Source organism: Nothobranchius furzeri, chromosome 9 (genome assembly GCF_043380555.1).
Source record: "Nothobranchius furzeri strain GRZ-AD chromosome 9, NfurGRZ-RIMD1, whole genome shotgun sequence".
Classification (NCBI taxonomy): Eukaryota; Metazoa; Chordata; class Actinopteri; order Cyprinodontiformes; family Nothobranchiidae; genus Nothobranchius; species Nothobranchius furzeri.
The window spans coordinates 50766285-50787412 of record NC_091749.1 but is presented as its reverse complement, the minus strand read 5'-3'; the positions used below and the strand labels follow the sequence as shown (position 1 = coordinate 50787412).

The 21128-nt window shown below is 43.3% G+C and overlaps 1 protein-coding gene across 1 annotated transcript in view; it reads left to right on the top strand.

Moving 5' to 3' along the window:
• LOC107381817 (protein kinase C-binding protein NELL1) overlaps window positions 1-21128 on the top strand; it is a 517506-nt gene that overhangs the window by 203943 nt on the left and 292435 nt on the right. The window contains exons 8-10 of the mRNA XM_015953703.3: window positions 1817-1951; window positions 13740-13842; window positions 16442-16515. Of these exons, the coding sequence (XP_015809189.3) occupies window positions 1817-1951; window positions 13740-13842; window positions 16442-16515 (312 nt within the window). The remainder of the gene's footprint in view (window positions 1-1816; window positions 1952-13739; window positions 13843-16441; window positions 16516-21128) is intronic.

Below are 21128 nucleotides of genomic sequence, written 5' to 3'. Positions count from 1 at the left end.
ATGACTTAATATCCAGTCATTCTACCATTGTTCATACAAACTGAAACTTAAAGGTTGAATGTTTATGTTTATGTATTAAGCAGACGCTTTTGTCCAAAGCGACTTACAAGTGAAAATCGGCATATTGCCCTTGAGGTTAACAACAACAATAACAACAACATTGACATCAGTCATGGAGAGGAGGGAACAAGGAGTGGAAAGTAGAGGGGGAGGGGGGTGGGCGGGGGATCAGGTGCAGGGAGGGTGCTAGTTAAGAAGATGCTCTCTGAAGAGCAGGGTCTTCAGGAGTTTCTTGAAGATTGAAAGGGAAGCCCCTGTTCTGGTAGTGCTTGGTAGGTCATTCCACATTTGTGGAACGATGCATGAGAAGAGTCTGGATTGTCCTGAGCGTGGTGTAGGCACTGCTAGCCGACGATCCTGTGATGACTGGAGCAGCCGGGCCGAAACGTAAGCCTTTGCAAGAGCAAATGAATAAAAAACTATATATTTTTAAATAATACCTCCATGGGCGTTTACAGTTGTGCAGAATGAAGATACAACATTTCCCTTTAAAGTTATATTTTAATTTAAAAATAATATTTATGGGATGAAGACCAAATATTTATTTTGACAGGCACAGCACTGACTTTATGCTTATATCTACCAGCCAATAGAGGGTGCCATTGCAGTTTGCTAAACCCTCCCGCTTGGCACAGCGAGGCTGGCACTGGTAAAAAATGGTGGACATTGCAAGTCAAGCAGCTGCTTCTGAGCCCAGAAGATGTCGTTATCCTTTTCAGAAGAGGAGCGGCCATAAAAGATCTAAAACCAGAGTGAGTTTAGGTGAAGCCGACAACAGATGGACCCAAATAAAACATTTCGCATATCCAGACGGCTGGAAACCTTGTTTTGTTGTTGCAGCAACAACCTCCACACACTAGATGTCGCTTTGGTGTTCGTGTTCCATATCCCACCTTTAATGTAACACATTTTGACACTACGTATGGAAATAACATAACTATAATAATTGTTTATTTAGTTGACATCAGCCCCACGGTTACTCTTAAAGATAGAATAAAAAAATACTAAATGAAAAAGCATTTTCATCTGTGTTGCAGCTGTCAAAATTACAATTTGATTTAGCAAGGCCATTGAATACTTATTTATCATCAATATAAAATAAAATATTCAGGATTTCAAAGCAGAAAATAGGAATTGTGTATGTTTCTTTAACAAAGGTCATAATTTTCTGCTAGAAAATTTAGGTCAGACTGCGTATTTTCACTCTCAAGCGTCTTATGATATCACATCCAACATTAAACTCCCCTTTTGCTGACTCTGGAATGTAATTCATGAACATAAATATTTTTCTGGAACACATATTTGCCTGAATTCATAATATTTTAGCAGGATAAAGTATCTAGGGGGTGGGCAAACCTGATTTTAAACCGACCTCGGTGGTAGCAGCCCAACTGCTGTGTCCGCTCCCTGTGATGCTGCCACACCACATATTTGTAAGAAAATGATTTTGAGACTCACTACCAAAGAGAATGTTCAGAATGAAGTAAGTTGGAGAACAAGAGCGAATGAGGGTGGAGGAACAGAGGAGCGGTGAGCAAGAATTAGAGCTGCCAGTCCCATCTGTCATATCTTTGTAGATCGTAGCCTGAGGTGAGGAGCTGCAGCTGAATAATGATCACCTATTATTCCATGAGCCCTTTAAAGAGACAGCTTTTGTTGGAGCAGCTCTCTGTGAAAACCTACCAGTTTCTGCTGGAGGACTGGTGGTGTCTGGGCAAACTATGGTGCATGCTGAATTTTGTGTTTCTGTGCACAGTTAAACTACGCAGAGTCCAGGCTGACCCAACTGGAGGGGTGTCACTGTGAGAGGACCTGCAGCGCCAATGGGCTCTTATACCGAGACAAAGAGTTGTGGGTGGAGCATGAAAACTGCAGGAACTGTGCATGCAAGGTGAGCATAAGCAATCAACTTCACCTTGTGTTTTAGTTGAGCCGAAAATTCAATTCAATTCAATTTTATTTATACAGCGCCAAATCACGACAACAGTCGTCTTAAGGCACTTCACATAATAAACATTCCAATACAGGTCAGTTCATTAAGCCAATCAGAAATAATGTTTCCTATATAAGAAACCCAGCAAATTGCATCAAGTCACTGACTAGTGTCAGTGACTATACAGCAATCCTCATACTAAGCAAGCATTTAGCGACAGTGGAGAGGAAAACTCCCTTTTAACAGGAAGAAACCTCCAGAGGATTCTGGCTCAGTATAAGCAGCCATCCACCACGACTCACTGGGGATCGAGAAGACAGCACACACACACACGCCCCATATATACCAAGTAATGTGTCTATGGTTACATTGTGATTTCTTAGTAAATATTCTATTCTTTGGTGAGAGATCAGCTTGATTGTATTTATCCTAGTGAATCTATAATTAAACAGGTAAACTATTAGTAGCACATTCAATGTCAATGAAAGTAAAATGTTATCAGGAGAGGGAGAATGTTTAAGTGGTTAGCAGCAATGTTCAAGACGATGGCCTCCTTCATGAGCACATGACCACAGCTCAGCAGAACATCATTGTAGCTTCTTCTGGGGAGAAAAACACTTAGAGAAAGAATAAAGTTAACAGCTGAAATTGCAGGAAATAATACAGTTAAAGAGCAAATTGTAGAAGAAAGTAGTAGAGTGTGAAAAGTGGTCAGTGTGTCCTCCAGTAGTCTAAGCCTATAGCAGCATAACTATAGATAACTCTGCAAATTGCTGCAATCAAATCATGTCTGAAAACGATGGTAACAAGCTCTAGCAAAAGTGTTGTGCTAAGTTAATATATACAATATACATTCACTGGCCACTTTATTGGATAAACCTTCCTAGAACTGGGTTGGACTTCCTTTTGCCTTCAGATCTGCCTTAATCCTTGGTGGCATAGACTGACCAAGGTACTGGAAACATTCTGTGAGAGATACAGATATTGTGGGGGTCTGACTAAGTAAAAATATACAAGTGGTTAAACTTTATTTGTTTATTGGTTCATAGGTACCCCACACTTCTTCTTTTTTATGTTTAGTTCATGTGTGAACTGAGTCTCACTGCAGCTCCAGGGACGGAGTTTTGAACGGAGCAGTTTGTGTACGTCTCAGTGATATGACTACAAAATAAGAGCATCTGAAACAGCAAATAACTCCAGTGGTCGTCCCTGCCCGCCGAGCTGCAACAATTCCTCTGAGAGTTTGGTTCATATTGGCATGATAGCATCATGCAATTGCTGCAAACTTGTTGGCTGCACATCCATGATGCAAATCTCCCATGCCTCCATGTCCCAAAGGTGCTCTATTGAGATCTGGTGACTTTAGAGGCCATTTGAGTACAGTGAACTCATTGTCATGTTCAAGAAACCAGTCTGAGATGATTTGAGCGCATTATTTTGCTGGAAGTAGCCATCAGAACATGGGTACACTGTGGTTGCAAAGGGATGGACATGGTCAGCAACAATACTCAGGTGTGGTGTGTACATACTTTATAATCATATGCATCAGTAATCAGATTGTGAGCAGGTCAAGTGTGCCAAGAAAATGTCCCCCACACAATTACACCACCACCTGCTGAACAGTTGAAAGGCAGGATGGATCCACGTGTTCATGTTATTGATGCCAATTTCTGACCCTACCATCTGAATGGCACAGAAGAAATCGAGACTCATCAGACCAGGCAACATTTTTCCGATCTTCTATTGTTCAATTTTGGTGAGCCTGTGTGAACTGTAGTTTCAGTTTCCTGTTCTTAGCTGACAGGAGTGACACCTTGTGTGGTCTTCTGCTGCTGTACCCCATCTGCCTCAAGGTTTGATGTGTTCAGAGAAGCTGTTCTGCATACCTTGGGTGTAACGAGTGGTTATTTGAGTTACTGTTGCCTTTCTATCAGCTCAAACCAGTCTGGCCATTCACATCTGACCTCTGGCATCAACAAGGCGTTTTTGCCCACAGAACCACCGCTCACTGGATGTTTAGTTATATGACAATATATACTATTTCTGATCAATATAGATTATTAGAATAATTTATATTTGAGGATCTGCCTCAATGTCATCTTTCTCCATCTTCATCATCATCACTGATGGCAAGATTGGTTGGTACAATAACTGTCCATCTCCATTTTCCAGAGAAATCTTAGTTTAAAACAGCAAAAATATTTTCACTATCATGATTGTTATTATTACTGTTTGTCACAATCTGCTCCTACCTCCCTCTTACTCTTACTCTCTCCTGTCCCTGATTAGTTTTTATTGGTCTCACCTGCCCCTTGTTAACCTGCTCATGTGTTCCTGATTGTTTCCCTGTGTATTTATACCTCCCGTCTTGTATGTGTCAGGGTCGGATCATTGTTTGTTGTTGTTTTGTGTCTTGTTGTTTCCTGCCGTATTCTGCCATTAAATCCATTTTTATGTTATCCGTGCCTGCATTCCTGCCTCCTGGTCAGCTCCACCACTTATGGTTCGCCGCAACCCACACTACATCATGACAGAATGATCCGACCAACCTGGACGTGTGGTGAGCTCTAAACATCTGCCTGGAGGATTACTTTTTTTTTTTTTTTTTTTTGCTTTTTCTCTGTTTAGCGGAAGGAGATTCCGACTCAAGGGGTTTGGTGCATCCTACCTGTTTTCGGGGTGGTCGAACCCATAGAGGGGGTTTTGATGCATCCTATCAGTTCTCTGGGTGGTCGAACCCATTCTCCTCTCCTGCTTTTTGCCCCTTCCTGTTTTTCCACCGAAGCTGCAGATCCTGGAGTTTTGATGGAGTTACACCCCCTACGCATGCCAACACTCTCCAAAGGTGGTAGGGCCGGTCTCCCCGCTCCTCTTCTGCTTCCCTTCACCCAAGCCTCCGCCTGCGACCCAGCGGATCGTGATGTGCACCTGCTATGACCGTTGTCGAGTACCTGCCACCGTTCCTGGTTTCCTCGCGTCACTGCCTTCAGTTCTTCAACTTCCTCGTCCATGCCTGCAGGACTGACGTCTACAGAGTCCAGCTGCTGCAGCCTCTATGGAGTCCCGCTGCTGCAGCCTCTATGGAGTCCCGCTGCTGCAGCCTCTACGGAGTCCCGCTGCTGCAGCCTCTATGGAGTCCCGCTGCTGCAGCCTCTATGGAGTCCCGCTGCTGCAGCCTCTATGGAGTCCCGCTGCTGCAGCCTCTATGGAGTCCCGCTGCTGCAGCCTCTTTGGAGCCCCACCCTGCAGCCTCTTTGGAGCCCCACGCTGCAGCCTCTTTGGAGCCCCGCGCTGCATTCTCTTTGGAGCACCGCGCTGCAGCCTCTTTGGAGCCACGTGCTGCAGCCTCTTCGGAGCCCCGTGCTGCAGCCTCTTCAGAGTCTCGCGCCTGCTGCTGCAGAGTTCCAGTTTCTTCGTTCCCGAGTTCCAGTGTCTTCGTTCCCGAGTTCCAGTGTCTTCGTTCCCGAGTTCCAGTGTCTTCGTTCCCGAGTTCCAGTGTCTTAGATTCCAGAGTTCCAGCATCTTCATTCCCAAGTCCAAGTTCCTGAGTTCCCTAGTCCAAGTTCCCGAGTTCCCTAGTCCAAGTTCCTGAGTCCCAGAGTCCAAGTTCCCGAGTCCCAGAGTCCAAGTTCCCGAGTTCCAGAGTCCAAGTTTCCGTCTTCCCGAGTCCCAGAGTCCAAATTTCTCCCGAGTCTCCTGTGTTTCCCCAAGTTTCCTGAGGCTCCAGTGTTTCCCGAGTCTACGTCATGAGTCTCCTGTGCCTTCCTAGTATGTGGTTCTTGTGGGCGTCTGGTATCCGCCCCCTTAAGGGGGGGGGGGGGGGGGGGGTACTGTCACGATCTGCTCCTACCTCCCTCTTACTCCTACTCTCTCCTGCCCCTGATTAGTTTTTATTGGTCTCACCTGCCCCTTGTTAACCTGCTCATGTATTCCTGATTGTTTCCCTGTGTATTTATACCTCCCGTCTTGTATGTGTCAGGGTCGGATCATTGTTTGTTGTTGTTTTGTGTCTTGTTGTTTCCTGCCGTATCCTGCCATTAAATCCATTTTTATGTTATCCATGCCTGCATTCCTGCCTCCTGGTCAGCTCCACCACACATGGTCCGCCGTCCCCCACACCACATCATGACACTGTTATCATGATTGTTAAGATTATGTCTAAATAACAACAGATTTTACCTAAAATATTTATAATTTAATTTCCTTGTTCACGGCGTATGTTCATATTTGGCAGGTTTAATTTTCGTGCTAAGATTTCACCAACTTTATTGAGTTTAACATCTGAAACACATGCATCCTTATTCAGCACAACTAGTCAAACTTGTGATGTGAGAGTTTCATAAACCTAGCTTTGTTAGTTTTAGAGATCTAACCATAAACACAAGAAGAGACTGAACACTTTTCTGGCTCTACAGACACACCATTATTTGGCACATTATGGCCTTGCCCTGATTGGAGGAATGGTAACATGGTGCAGTCCATGACTGTCTTCATCTCTGATGATTGTTTGGGTGAAATCCCGTAATTCAACGAGTTCGTGAAAAGGCACACCAACATCATTTATGATGTGAGTGGAAGTGTCTAAATATAGACATTGGCCCTATAAAGGGTTAGTAGCAGTTGGACAGGTGTACCCAATAAAGTGGCCAATGTGTTTATATTTTTACTCATTTTATATTTAGATGTCACACTGACAGGAGAAAAGGTAGAAAAAATCGAAGAGGTGATTCGACTTTAAAGACCTTGGCTAGGTGTGAAAAAAATATATATTACTGGGTGGGTCACCAAGGTATCCCTGCAACATCTCACTCAATGTTGGCTTGTTTTTGCCTTTTTTTTATATAGTGAAGCATAGCCCCATAGCCAGTTCAAACTGGGTACATTATAGCAGCAAATTATAATATTTATGACAAAATAACCTCTGGTGCTGTTTCAGTGTCACACACTGAGAACACAATGCCATGGCAGCATCTTCTTCCAGCTCTTGGAGGGTACAGATGTCACGGTGTAGGAGGTGGAGATGATGGACCATGTTTGGTTGAGCTGAGCAGGAGGTAAAAATGCAGGCTTCAGAAAAGTAAAAATGGTTTAATGGCAGGATGGAATGAACAGGAACACCAGCAAACAGCAACAATGAACTGACAAAGGACAGGGGCAAAACAGGTGGTTTAAATACAGAGGGCTAATTAGGGAAACATGGGCAGGTAAACGAGGGACAGGTGAGAACAATAAGGGCAATCACGTAAGGAGAGGAACACAGTCAGGTTGGGCAGGGGCAGATCGTGACAGTACCCCCCCCCCCCCCCCCCCCTCCCCTTAAGGGCGGATACCAGACGCCCACAAGGCTATACAACAGGAGACGGGGACTTGAAGACTGGACATGACAGGAACGTGACTGGAACAGGGACTTGACATGGGACTGGAACAGGGACTTGACATGGGACTGGAACAGGGACTTGACATGGGACTGGAACAGGGACTTGACATGGGACTGGAACAGGGACTTGACATGGGACTGGAACAGGGACTTGACATGGGACTGGAACAGGGACTTGACATGGGACTGGAACATGGACTTGACTAGACTGGAACATGGACTTGACTGGACTGGAACATGGACTGGACTGGACCATGGACTGGACTGGAACAGGCGTGGAACCCAGGTAGAGAACTGCAGGAGCAGGCGTGAGACCCAGGTAGAGAACTGCAGGAGCAGGCGTGAGACCCAGGTAGAGAACTGCAGGAGCAGGCGTGAGACCCAGGCAGAGAACTGCAGGAGCAGGCGTGGGACCCGGCAGGGGCTGCAGCAGTAGGCGTGGGACCCAGGAAGAGAACTGCAGGAGCAGGCGTGGGACCCAGCAGAGGCTGCAGCAGCACGAGACCTGCAGGCATAAGCCCCACAGCGTGGACCAGGAAGTGGACGAACGGCAGGAGCGATGCGAGGGAACCCAGCTCGGCGGCAGGTGCTCGACAACCGGTCAGAGCAGGTACACGGCACGATTAGCTGGGTCTCAGGCAGAGGCTTGGGTGCAGGGAAGCAGGAGAAGAGCGGGGAGACCAACCCTACCACCCCGGAGAATGATGGCGTGCGTAGGGGGTGTAACTCCGTCAGAGCTCCAGGATCCGCGGCTTCCATGACACAAACGGGACGGGGGCAGAAAGCAGGTGAGGAGAAGGGCTCGACCACCGCAGGAAATGAACTGGACGCGCCGAAACCCACCCAGAGGCTTGACCACCCCGGAGAACAGGTAGGATGCACCAACACCCTGGGCCAGAATCTCCTTCTGCTAAAGGACAAAAAAGAAAAAATAATTCCTCCAGGAAGATTTAGAAGTGCTCACCACAGGTCCCGGTTTGGTCAGTTCATTCTGTAATGGTGTAGGAGGTGGAGACGGCGGACCATGTGTTTATGAGCTGAACGGAGGAAAAATGCAGGCTTCGGTAAAAGTAAAAATGGTTTAATGGCAGGATGGGATGAACAGGACACCAACAAACAGCAACAATGAACTGGCAAAGGACAGGGGCAAAACAGGTGGTTTAAATACAGAGGGCTAATTAGGGAAACATGGGCAGGTAAACGAGGGACAGGTGAGAACAATAAGGGCAATCACGGCAGGAGAGGAACACAGTCAGGTTGGGCAGGGGCAGATCGTGACAACAGATGCTTTTTTCTCCTCTCCCTCCCTGCTCCTCCCAAGGCTCTCTGTCCTGTCTGCCTGTGCACTGCACTTTCAGCATTTTTTCTTGTAACTGGAAATTATTAAACATGGATCTGGTCAGTTGCTCTCAATGCGATTGACAACATTTTTTCAACAATGAGAACGGGAGAAGGGGCTCCCGGATGCCCCTCTGGGACAGAGCCAGCTGGGTATATCATGGACTCCTGGAAACAGTGGAACCTGATCTGCCTTTCTCAACTGTCTGTAGAGGATTCTGAAGATATCTGGATATTCGTTGTTTGGGTGTCGGGATTCCTGCTGTTTGGCCTGAGCGGTTACCTGGCATACCAGAAAATTAACGAGCTTTTGAGGAATATTGACTTAATCCCGGCGCTCAGGGATGGAATGCATCACGCTGTGAAATCACAAACTCATATAATTGTCGAGATGAGTCGTAAGCTTGGAACTTTGGCTGAGATTCAGACTCTGGTACAGAAGGTGGATTCGATCAAGGAGAGAGTTGACGGATCAGCACGGATTGGAATAGTTTGATAATGCCATTATTGGACCTGGAGGGGTTGAAGACCAACAGAACTCTAAGGCAGAGAGAAAATTATCTCTGTCTGTACCCAAAACAATTCTTATCTGAATCTGGTGCCCTTGAAGCCTGTGAGGCTGAAGTGAAAACTCCCCCTTCAGAAGAAATGTGGAATGCTGCCGTTGCTATGGAAACCCTTTCTCCCTATCCCAGCCTGGGCGGGACTGTGATCGGTGAAGGCCGTGGAACCGTATCTAGGAGTCAATGTGCTCTCTAACCAATTATCTCCCTCCCCTGTCCAAACGGAGGTGATGAGCGCTGCTCTTGTGGCTGCACGCACTAAAGTGAGGAGAGTCCCAATCCTACCTCCCCACCTAGTGGACACTTATGTTGTGTATCATCTGAGGTCTGTGTGCATATCTGTCTGAGGTGTTTTTTTTTGTTTGTTTTTTTTTGCCTAGCAAAGCTATCCTCTCTGTTGGGGGTAACTCTGACGTGCCTTTTTCCCCCCTCTCCCTGACTCTATCCTCATATAAACCCTCTTAATCTATAACGGTAGCGCGACTGGTGTTGCGAAGGACCACAGTCACCAATTCTTGTCATGTGTCTATGTATGTATGTCTGATCTCAGAATTGTGTGTACTGAAACAATTGAATTTCCCTCTGGGATTAATAAAGTATTTTTGAATTTGAATTGAATTTAATATTTCAGCTGTAACAAGAAGCCCCATACCACCTCTAATTTTCACCATGCTTACAATTTGCCCTCAGCCAACCCTTGCATTGTTTTTCTCTTTGTCTCTTGACCACCACCACACTTATAACTTCCCTCTAATAGGCATCTTTGTCTGTTGTCACACGTCAGGACAAGACGTGAAATGTGTTGAATCAGGCCATTCCGGGCCTGGAGGAACTCCACTTGCTGCATCGTTGCACATGAAGCACAGGGAAGGGTTTAGTCAGTCTGGTTTCCTCCTACTGACAAATCATTAACTGATAACCATGGTGTCCCGGGGGAATCATTTTCGATGACTCAAGAAATAAACAGGCATTTGCAGAGAGAGATATCAGCCTCCTAAATGAAGGCAGTCCTACAGGGCCTTGATATCAACAGACTATTTTGGACCAGAGAAGGCTCAGTGATTAATTGGATTTCTTTTGTACCTAAATATGCAAGGTTCAACTTCAAACTGATGGAAGATTAGCTATCTTGCCCTGGGTTTAACTGGTCAGGAAAATAATAATAATAATTTGCACATCACAATATAATAATACTGCCACATTATTCAGAGTTACTCAAGAAAATTGCACACACTTGATTAGGTTAACCTTCTCTACTACGTTAGACTTCCTTTGGCCATAAATTCAACATTAAATCATCGATTTCTGAAATACCTAAACCAACCCATCTGACACTAACAAACATGCACTTAAAATCCCATTTCTTCTTCATTCTGACACAAAGTTTTAACTTCAACTTGTAGAGTAGTTGAAAAGCTGTGATGTTACTCGCTGATTAGAAATCTGTGTTCACACGTAATCTAATATGTGCATCTCATAAAGTGAGGTTTGTTTACATTGACACCTACATTTAATCTCCTCATTTAAAACTATTATATTGGAATTAAACTGGTAAACAAAGGCCAGTTTGTGTTCAAGAACTATGTTTATTTATGAAAAACTAAATTATTGTTGTTTATAATTAGCAAATGAAGATCAACAATGATAAAAACATCTAATGATAAAAACATCTAATCACAAAATAATAAATGTCAAATTGAATGAAAGAATAAAAGCTAAAGCCTACCAAGTGTACCTTCAAAGATCAGACAAAGGTGTGAGAATTAAACAGTGAGTGATACGATGAAATGCTGATTAGGGATAATTAAAATGTGGTGAAGAAATATTGGGACCACTACTGAGAAAATATAAATTCAAACTAAGTAAAGAACAGAAAAATAAAAACCACACATCTGAAATAAAACTCACCAAACATGAAATCAATTATTAACACACTCAAATAAAATTATTATACCAGTTTAAACTTTTCATCTACCTAAGTGCTCTACTTCCCACAGAGAACAATGTCCACAGAAAACCAAGAGACGAGGACAAACAGGTTACAGGAGGACAGGTGATGCACCATAAATCAGTAAAACACAGCAGCAGTAAACAGGAGGTATAACACCAGCTATAGGACCACTGATAGGGCAGCAGGAGCGGCCCTTCTAAATTAACATCCAAACTACAGAGCCTCAGAATAATCTCACATGTGTGGGTTCTTGTAATACTATTAATATTAACTCACACAGCTTTTATTAAAGATGAAATCTATTAAATCATTGTTTGCACAGATGAGCAGATTTGATTGAATATCAAAGAAAAACAAAGATCACAAATGTCCGACAAAGGAGATGAAGACAAACCCTGTTCTGAAGAGGGTCAGGCGTAAATCTGAAGTATGGAGTGGTCAAGGAGAAATAAGTGCCTTTTATGTTTCATTGTCTTAAAAATAAACAGTATTTTTAAAAGCACCACTTCAAAACACAAAGATTTAGACTAAATGTTAATGTCTAGTCTGTCCCCTACTGCGTCTATTTTGTCTTTGTTTTTTGATGATGTGGTCCTCTGCTTTATCGGACCCTGACCTTCTAGCCTTGCTAAAGAGATTCACAGCAGTTCAAAACTAAATGAGCTGCTTTGTTTTGAGCAATTTTCAACTAACATAAATTAACTTGAGTTGTGCTTGTCCAAATCATAGGACAGTAATCTAAAGCACCAGACTTTGAACAGAGGCCTCTGAAAGGAGCGCCCCCTGCAAGCTGGCTGGGCTCAGCCGAAGAGATTGCATAAGGAGCTCATACATCCGAGAGAATTTCTGTGAGCTATTTCTCCTCCACATCTACAGTTGGTTAGGGAGTTTGGTCAGAGTGCATGTCAGGCTGCTACAAGTGGAGGTGTTTTGGGCATAAGTATGTCCTGCCAGTAGGGCTGTCGCGGTAACCGCAAAAATGAAATATCGCGATATGAAGAAGCCCACCGCGCTGCATCATGCGCCACCGCGATTACTGAACTTGGTTCAACTCAATGATGCATGTTGAGAAGCATGGCTGCACTGGTATCAAAACGAAACGTTACTTCGCTCCTGTGGGAGCGCTTTGGTTTTCAGTACGTCAGCTGCTGCGCAGCCAGAGTCCTTGGCCGAGACAGAGCTGCCACCAGCGGCAAATAAATAAATAAATAAACGCTCGGAGACCTGCTGAAGTCCCGGACAAGCACTGCTTCTGCAGCCGTCCCAAAGAGAGTTTGAGCCGAGCTGGAGCTCACTCGCTACCTGCAGGAGGAATGCATCCACCCTAAAGAAAACCCCCGTGACATGGTGGAGCAACAAACGGGAGATTCCCTTTACTCGCCAGAGTCGCATGCAAGTACGTGTGTGTTAGTGCAACGAGCGCACCATCCGAGAGGCTTTTCAGTGTTGCTGCAAATGTTGCCGCCCCTCTCAGATCCTCTCTCAAACCGTAGTTAACATGCTGGTTTTCCTTGTAGGTAACAAGGACGTGACCGAGCTATAAATCACCGTCATTCGTGTGTGTGAAAGTGAAATGATAGTGCGCCCGCCCCCCGGCGCGCGCGCGCGCGCCCGGTACATGTAATTTTTTATGCTTGATTTTAAACAACTAAACAAAATGGGGACTTGTTTCTTATTTGTTAGATGCTGCAGCCAAATTTGCATTTAAAAGTTTAACCTCCTGAATTTTGTTGTTTTTAAGTTCAGTCGGACTCCGACTGTCGGAGAAACAAGCGTTACTGCGATCTGCGTTGTTACTGCCCTTTGATCTGCATTCAGTAAAGTGTTATTAAAGAAGGCACGGCAATTTTTAACCTTTTTTAAATGTGTAAACATTATGTTTAGATAGTACTGCAATAAAAAAGTGCTGCAATAATATCGCACACCGCAATATTAAGCCACCCTGAATCACCGCAGGGGGAATTCCTCAACCGCGACAGCCCTACCTGCCAGCAGGAGTCCCCAAGGCTGACCTGAGAAATGCTGGAAGGACCATGCTCTAGGTTGGCCTTGGAGTCCCACTGGAGTAGCTGGTTATGTGGCTGGGGAGAGAACTGTGTAGGCTTCCATGCTAGGGCTGCTGGCCTTGAGACTCGGAAGTGGAAGAAAACAGGAACAATATTATTTTTGCTCATGTCATTTTGTGTCCTTCATAGCACAAAGAACTTCTGTCCAATAAGAAACTGTAGAACTACATCAGAAGGTTCTCTTCCATTATTCAGGGCTTTTCAAAAGCCTGCATGAAACAAAAAGTCCAAACTTTAAAAAAATCTGTTACAGCCTTTGGGTTTGGATCATTTCTGTTTTTGAGACATGTTTTTCTTGGAAACAGAGTAGGAGACATGCCTTCACAGTATATGACCATTCTGTGTTACCAGAAGTGGAAAATACAATGTTGCTCACACTGGGGTTTGGTGGTTCATTGTGTGTACATCAAGTGCATGTTCTCTTCACTTAAAAATGTACGTTTCGCCACAGAATGGCGTGGTGGAGTGTCGCAGAATCTTCTGTCCACCAGCAAACTGTTCCGAAGACACTCTGCCTGTACACGTTGATGGGACTTGCTGCAAAACTTGCAGACGTGAGTATGAGAAGCTGAAATGTAGCAAGAATTTTTACAACTGAAGTCATGAAAATTTCCAAGTATAAGGTTCAGAAATATCTTTCACACAGCGCAAATAACCTCTGGCAAAGTATTAGCAGCTTCTATGCTGCTCCAGCCTGCACAGGTGCAAGGTGGCTAAGGATGCCACTCTTGAAAGACAAACAAACAAAAAAAAAAAAAAAAAACAAGTGTAAGGTAGTGTTTAAGTTTAGATTGTGTTCTCATTGAAGAAAAAAAATCTGCTCATTTTTACTAGTGAGCATTTAGATTCCTCGCTAAAGTTGGAAGTTTAATTAGCATTGGGCAGCGTTAGCCTACACTGGATTAGCAAGAAAAAAAGCTTATTTTTTGTGATTTCCAAGGCAAATTTTTATTAACTTCATAGCGGCTGTTTAAATGCTCCAAGTCAATGAAATAAATCGTTTTAAAAGAATTTGAATTACTTGAATAAATGAACTTAATTGTTAATTAGATTTAGCAGGGCACCAGATTGCAGCTCTGGCTTGGTCATTAGTAGCTCTTACACACAGTCACTGAGAAACTGTTTGTAAATTAACTTGGATTTTTCTTCCTTTTAAACTCATATTTTGCATCTACTCATTAAAAAAATACAGCTTGCAAAAATCTGGTTGCAAGTAAAACATTAGGGTCAGAAATTCAGGCCAAGGTCTTTATCTTTGGCAGCATGGTTCTTTTTCTCTCTGTAAGGTCTATTTTCTCTCTCATTGCCTTTGCTGATTATAAGATGTAGTTTGAATCATGTGAATTAGAATAAATGCATGTGTCTCACTGTCAATGAGTTCCACATAATGTTGATGTCTGCTCATCTTCGCTAGCAGCAGTCACTCCTTAAATAAAACCATGTTCATGCAATGCTATTTTTACAAACCTTTACATCACAATCTCTTTTGCATCATGTTTTTCTTTTGTAGTTGCTTACAAACATGAATATCAAGAGCAACAGCAAAATATATCCAGAGGTAAACTGACAGCATCTTCGTAAACATTTCTGCTGCAAACTCCATGCAATGAAGATATGATATTGTAAATAGGGATGTGCATTGGTGAAATTATTGCTATATGATACGTATCACAATACAGGCAAGACAATACAATACATCATGGTATTTGTGATACATTCAGTCAGATGATAGTAGCGATTTTTTTCAGACTGAATTATGATAGGAAAATTCAGTGAACAGTCCACACTGATACTTTACATGTTTAACATGATGTAACTGAACCATAATAGAGGGATTTAAATTTCAATGGTGGAAACAAAACCCATTGTGCACTGCTGCCAACTAGCGGTCGGCATTTGAATTGCACCAAAAGAAAAGAAATAAACAAATATTTGCATGTAAATTATTTGAAAACATATACAATTAGATACAAAAATGGAATATCAATATTATATCGCTTGGATAAACATCACAATAAATTGCCATATTGATATTTTCTTATATCCCTAATTGTAAAGGTTTATATAACAAATGTTCATGAAATGTTGTGAGAATTTGAAAGCAGGAGCCATTTTAAAATGACAGTAGTCTGATTTGGACTTAAGTTCATTGCTACTGATCAGCTAAAGAGACTGACTCGACCAACTTAACGCTGCCTGAATCTCTGACTGGTTCTCAGGTTGGGTGCCAAAATGACCTAAATCAGTGGAGTTTGACAGCTCAATTCACACTTAAACTTTTTTTGCCCATTTTGCTAATTTCTTTTTTAAGTGTACAAAGAATTAAAAAAACAAAACACTAAATAAAGTGCATCTTTCCAGGCTGTAAACATGCTCAACTTGAGATCTTCACACATTAGATGTCTTTTCAGACTAAACCTTTAACAAGACGTCCCGTAGAGGCAGGTAGGGTTGTTGTTGTTGTTGGTTGTGGTGGGTTGCACAGCAAAACAAGACTTAACCATCTGCAAGAGCAAAGACCACAGCTGTCTTCATGCACACTGAAACTGAAGCTTTATTTAACGTTTTGAGCACACAGAGGTCCAGTATCTGCTCACAGATGCATAGACAACTGTGTCTCTCTCACCGCGCTGCGCGGCAAAACTCCAAATCCCTAAAGTATAAAGCATCTGAATAATTTTAGGGCTCCTCCATCTCCCTGCATCCCTACGCTCATTCCTCCTTTCCTCCCTTAGTTCCCTTGTGAACATCAGAGCTGTGGCACAGATGAACGAGGGAGCAACACTCCTGAGCTGTGACAGAGCGTGCCGCGGTCCAGCACCCTGGAGAGGAGGAAAGCAGGACTTCAGATCATGCGCTTCACTTACTATTTCTGATTTATCACCAGAGGGAAATGCATAAAGGCCTTCGTCTGTTGTATTCCTAATGTGCTGTTACATCCCCACTCTGCTTTTGCACATTGGCCAAGAACAACGCTGTTTGTAGCCAAATTAACTATGCAAAACTTCACACAGCAAACTTTTTCTCCTCAGGCAATTTCACAAGCATTTGAAACTGTTTTTGAAGGTTCCAGAGGTTCTGTTATCTAAAAAATATGTATATTTCTTATTTTTGTATTTTAAAAAGTTATCCATTGTCGTTTCTTGTCCACAGCTAAATGCACCTATATGGGACAGACGTTTTCTGAGGGCCAGCGCTTTCTATCCAGAAGCTGCAGGGAATGCAAGGTATCCCATCTTGTCTTGTGCAATAATTCCTCCAGAATTCATCATCTGTTCAGCTATCATAAGCACAAGCACGTCTTTCCAAAGAAAATGTGCAATGATTGCATGTGCCGGACTGCTTGGTGTGTAATTCAATTAGCCAGCAGGCCTATTTAGTTTTCCAGCCTCCTGCAATCTGTTCAATCTGCCTTTTTTTCTTGCTCTAATGGGTAGATAGCCAGGTAATTAGAATAACTTATGAACACAGCAAAACAAAGGTCTGATCTCAACTGGAACTTCATCACTGTTTGAATAGTAATGGTGGTCATTATTTCTGCTCAGCACAGAATGGAGGTGAGCTTTCGTCACTGAGAAGCCATCTATCTTAAATGTTATTATTTTAAGGAGAAAGTTGTTTTCCTGCAAATGTGATTGCATATGAAGAACCACACAGGGGATTCCTGGTCTCTTTATTAGTCCTCTGGGCCCTTGGAACATAATTACTCTGTTAGGATACTTTTGTTTTCAACTGATTACATCCATCTTTACTTTTGGATGCTAATACTAATGACCAGTTGGAATATTTGAGAAGTGTTTTTGTTCGAGAACATGACAGTTGAAAAAAGCGTCGCCTCACTGTGTGATCTGCATCTTATGTGTTGTTTGTGACATGTCAGTGTTTGAAGCGTGTCTTATGGCTGCTCCAGTCACAGCAGCAGGTAATTGTAGAGCTGGCAAAGCAATAAGGAAGACAATCTCCATTGTGTAATATGATGGGAACAGAGGGGGGGAATAAAAGAGAAAACAGAGTATCCAAAAGCTCTGTTAAGTATTTATAGATTATGTGAATTGGATCTAATCATTTCTTCAAGCCCACTGATAATAAAGCTTAAGTTACCTAACTCATTCAGGAACATTTTTGAACTTGATAGCTTAATTTGAAGCTTCCCAATTTTGCTGGCGTGCCAAATTGCCTCTATTTTACATACAGGAAGATTGTACATGTCATCCATCCGTTCTCTTCTGCTTATCCGGGGTCGGGTCGCGGCGGCAGCAGCCTGAAGCTTGGTTTATGCTTGACGCGTTCACTTTCCACGCGGTGATGTGGCTCGCGGATGGAACGCGCTTCACAACTTGCAGCGTTTATGGTTCGTGCGGCTCGTCTCTGCGGTGAGCCAATATTCTCCCAAACTGAATGGGGCAGCATGGAGCTCTACAGCATGCATCCAACACTACACCATAGTAGAAGTAGAAATTACTGTTGTTTACAACATGGCATTTCAGCATTTTTAACAGCGTTCTCGTCTTTTCCGACAGTGCGAGTTATTTCTCTCCAAGAATTATTAACAACTTGTTGATCACGGTGATCTCTGAGAGCTGAATCATACAAATGTCTGTATTTACGAACCTCTGCCATACTAGTTCTTGCCGGTCCGCCATGTTTTTCCACGTCCGTCCGTCCGCGTGGTTAGAAATTTTTCGAGGTGCGCGTTGCGGAAATTCTGGGCCATGTGGAGGCGCGGTTGAGGGTCGTGGTTGTTAAAATGACGCAAAATGACGCAACTTTTCCGCGCGGAGTCGTGCGGACCTCGCGGACGCATCAAGCATAAACCAACCTTAAGCAAAGAGGCCTAGACTTCTCTCTCCTCATCCACTTGGGCCAGCTCCTCCGGGGAATTCTTAAGACATTCCCTGGCCAGCTGAGAAACATAGTCCCTCCAGCGTGTCCTGGGTCTTCCTTTAGGTCTCCTCCCGTTTGGATGTGGCCGTAAAACCTCAATAGGGAGGCGTCCAGGAGGCAATGCCTGAGTTATTTATCTTGATGTTAAGATTCAATATAATATATACATAGCCATTTATGTATGGGAAAAAATGACTATGTGAATATATTTTATGTATATTAAAAACAATACATTTCTGCACCCTTGCTTCAATTTGGTTTTGATCACCAAGTTTAATAATCACAACAGAATTAAACTCCGGCCAACTAAAGGTCCATATCCTTTTTCTTCCGCTGTTACCCAGGGTTGCTTTTGGAACATTTTCAAGCTCCTCCTGGTGGATCCCCAGGTGTTGTCAGGTCAGAGAGGATATTTGATCCCTCCATCAGGTTCTGGTCTCTTTCCAATGGGACGTATTCCTGGGAAACCTTCAGAAGGTATCATGAAGTTAGTTGAATCACCTTAGCTAAAGTTATTCACCACACTAGAGCAGCAACTCTCCTATGAGCTTCCCCAGATGACAACACTCCTCACTTTACATCTGACCTTGTCTTTCCACCAGATGCAGTGCGTTCCATTTTGGAAGTGACCCAAAAGTGACGCTTATGCTCTGAGTCTATTTCTTTATGCACTAAACCTCCAGAATGCACAAAACTCTGCAGTTCAGTTTGGGCCAGACAGGAAGTCAAACACATAAGTGGTGTAAAACATCCAGAAACTTTCAAAATAAATGTCACGTACAGATTTCCAGTTGCTCAATCAAGTAGCTGAGGTAAACAGAGCAGAAAAAAACAGAACATTATGGATACAATCAATGGTGTTTATGCTTGCATTTTACCATGTGAACTGCCAAAATCACACGAGGTGTGGCAATTCTTCTGATTTTGTGACCTCGCGGGACCAGCTGCATGGAACGCTTTTGCTGCTGTTTTGCATCAGAACTGCTCCTTGTAAATACGTCTGCATTCAGTGGAAATGCTGAGCCCAGCCACCCTACGCTTATTTCAGGCAGCATCCAGAGCTCGTGACCATAGGTGAAGATTGGAACACCGATGGGCCTGTGAATACAGACATCAACTTGTTCCACCTGGGAATACCTCCACACCACTGAAATAGCTCCTGGTATTCTACCCACCTGCACAAAGCATAGACATTCACTGCGGCCGGGTAAAAGATGTTGTAAAAAACAGCTATTGCCCATCTGTGTGTTGGTGTTCGAACTGAATACATGCACGCCATTTGGTCCAAGACATCAAAACCACATTGTAAAACCACACTGTTTTCTTTTATTTGGTGCATAGATTGTCAAGGAGACACTGCCATTTCTAAACACGGATGTGGAGAAGCCCTCTAAATTTGCCTAAATGGTCCGTGTGCCAGCGACAGTGACATGAAGAAAATGTTTATTGCGACTTTTCTCCCATTGTCCATAAAGAGCACCATCAGACTCATTGCCACGTTTTCTGCCAGCCCATCCCCCTTCTGTCAACTGGGATCCTGCCCTAATTAAGGAGACACATTGCAGACATATTTGGTCTCCAAATCTGTTGCTATCCAGAACTTAATCCCAAATTTGTCCGGTTTGGATGCAACATTCTGAGTGAATGGACAACAAACCTTGGTCGGGAACAGCTGTTTGACAATAATCATGTGTTTTCCGGAAACTGTGTACGGATGCCAGTGATGGCAGCAAATCTATCTGTTTTCACATACTGCGTGTGTCCTTATCATCAAAATGAATGTGTTTTGTAATAGAAAGAAATCTATCTCATGACATTGTCTTTTTGATTACTGGCACCAGAAACTTTACTCTATTTTTAATAAATAAAAAAGTTGTGTTTGTTGAATATAAAAATTAACAGAGGAAACAAGAGGAGGAATGGAGTTCATGAATCAATGCCCTCTTCACAAGACACACTGTGCAGACAATTCAGCGTAATATTACCGCCACGGTGTCTCTTATAAATGTGCCACGCCAGCATGGTGATGTGTGAATTTTGCGGCATTCGTTCTGCCTCAATTGGTAGTAATATTGCGGTAACTGTTTGTCCTATAATCAACGATTGCACCTTGGCGCAACAGAGGGTGGTGTCATGATCACGTGGAGAGTTACTGCCGAGCTTCGGCGGGCAACTAAATAAAACATGAAAGTAACCACTGGCCGTTAGTTTTGCTTGTGTAAACAAAATCAGCTGAGACGTTAAACTGAAACAATGCAGCACTCCAAGAGCTTATTTCTGTTAGCGCTGGAGGTCAGATCACACCGGGACTGTGGGAGACAGACACCTTTAGGAGCAGCTTGTTCAAAAAACTAAATGAGTGTAGCTTCGATCGCTATAAACAGCAAGTCATGCCCAAGTTAAACGGAAGTTTGCGGCAGCACAGAGACCGCCTCCATATCCCCTAATGTCACCATTGTGTAATATTTTGTGAAGAAGACACGATTGTGCAACATTACCACCACGGTCTGACCACTTATAAACGACCTAAAGCTCCCTGATGCCGCCACAGCATTGCAGCAAATTAACAGTAGGCGGTATTAAACAAACAGTCGATTTTATAAGTTGTGCAACAATTTAGTATTTGTGTGCTGCAATAAATGGTTTACAGAGCTAATGTGACCTAAACTTGCTGTTACTTGCTGGCCTTTTTTCACGTTCATGTAGCTCATGAAAATACGAACAACAGAACTCCTTTTGTTTTGCTTGTTGCAAGTAGCGACGTATTTCTGTCAACCAATCAGTGGACTGTGTTGTTGCTCCACCCTAACCATACCGCTCCAGAAGTTTCTGGACCTACAACAGAAGGAAGTCAAAGTACTAATAAAGTACTAACATTTATACCTAATTTAGACAAATAATAAAAGGTTTGAAAGAAAAATAAATTTTTTGGATTTGTGTTCATACCTGAGACCTT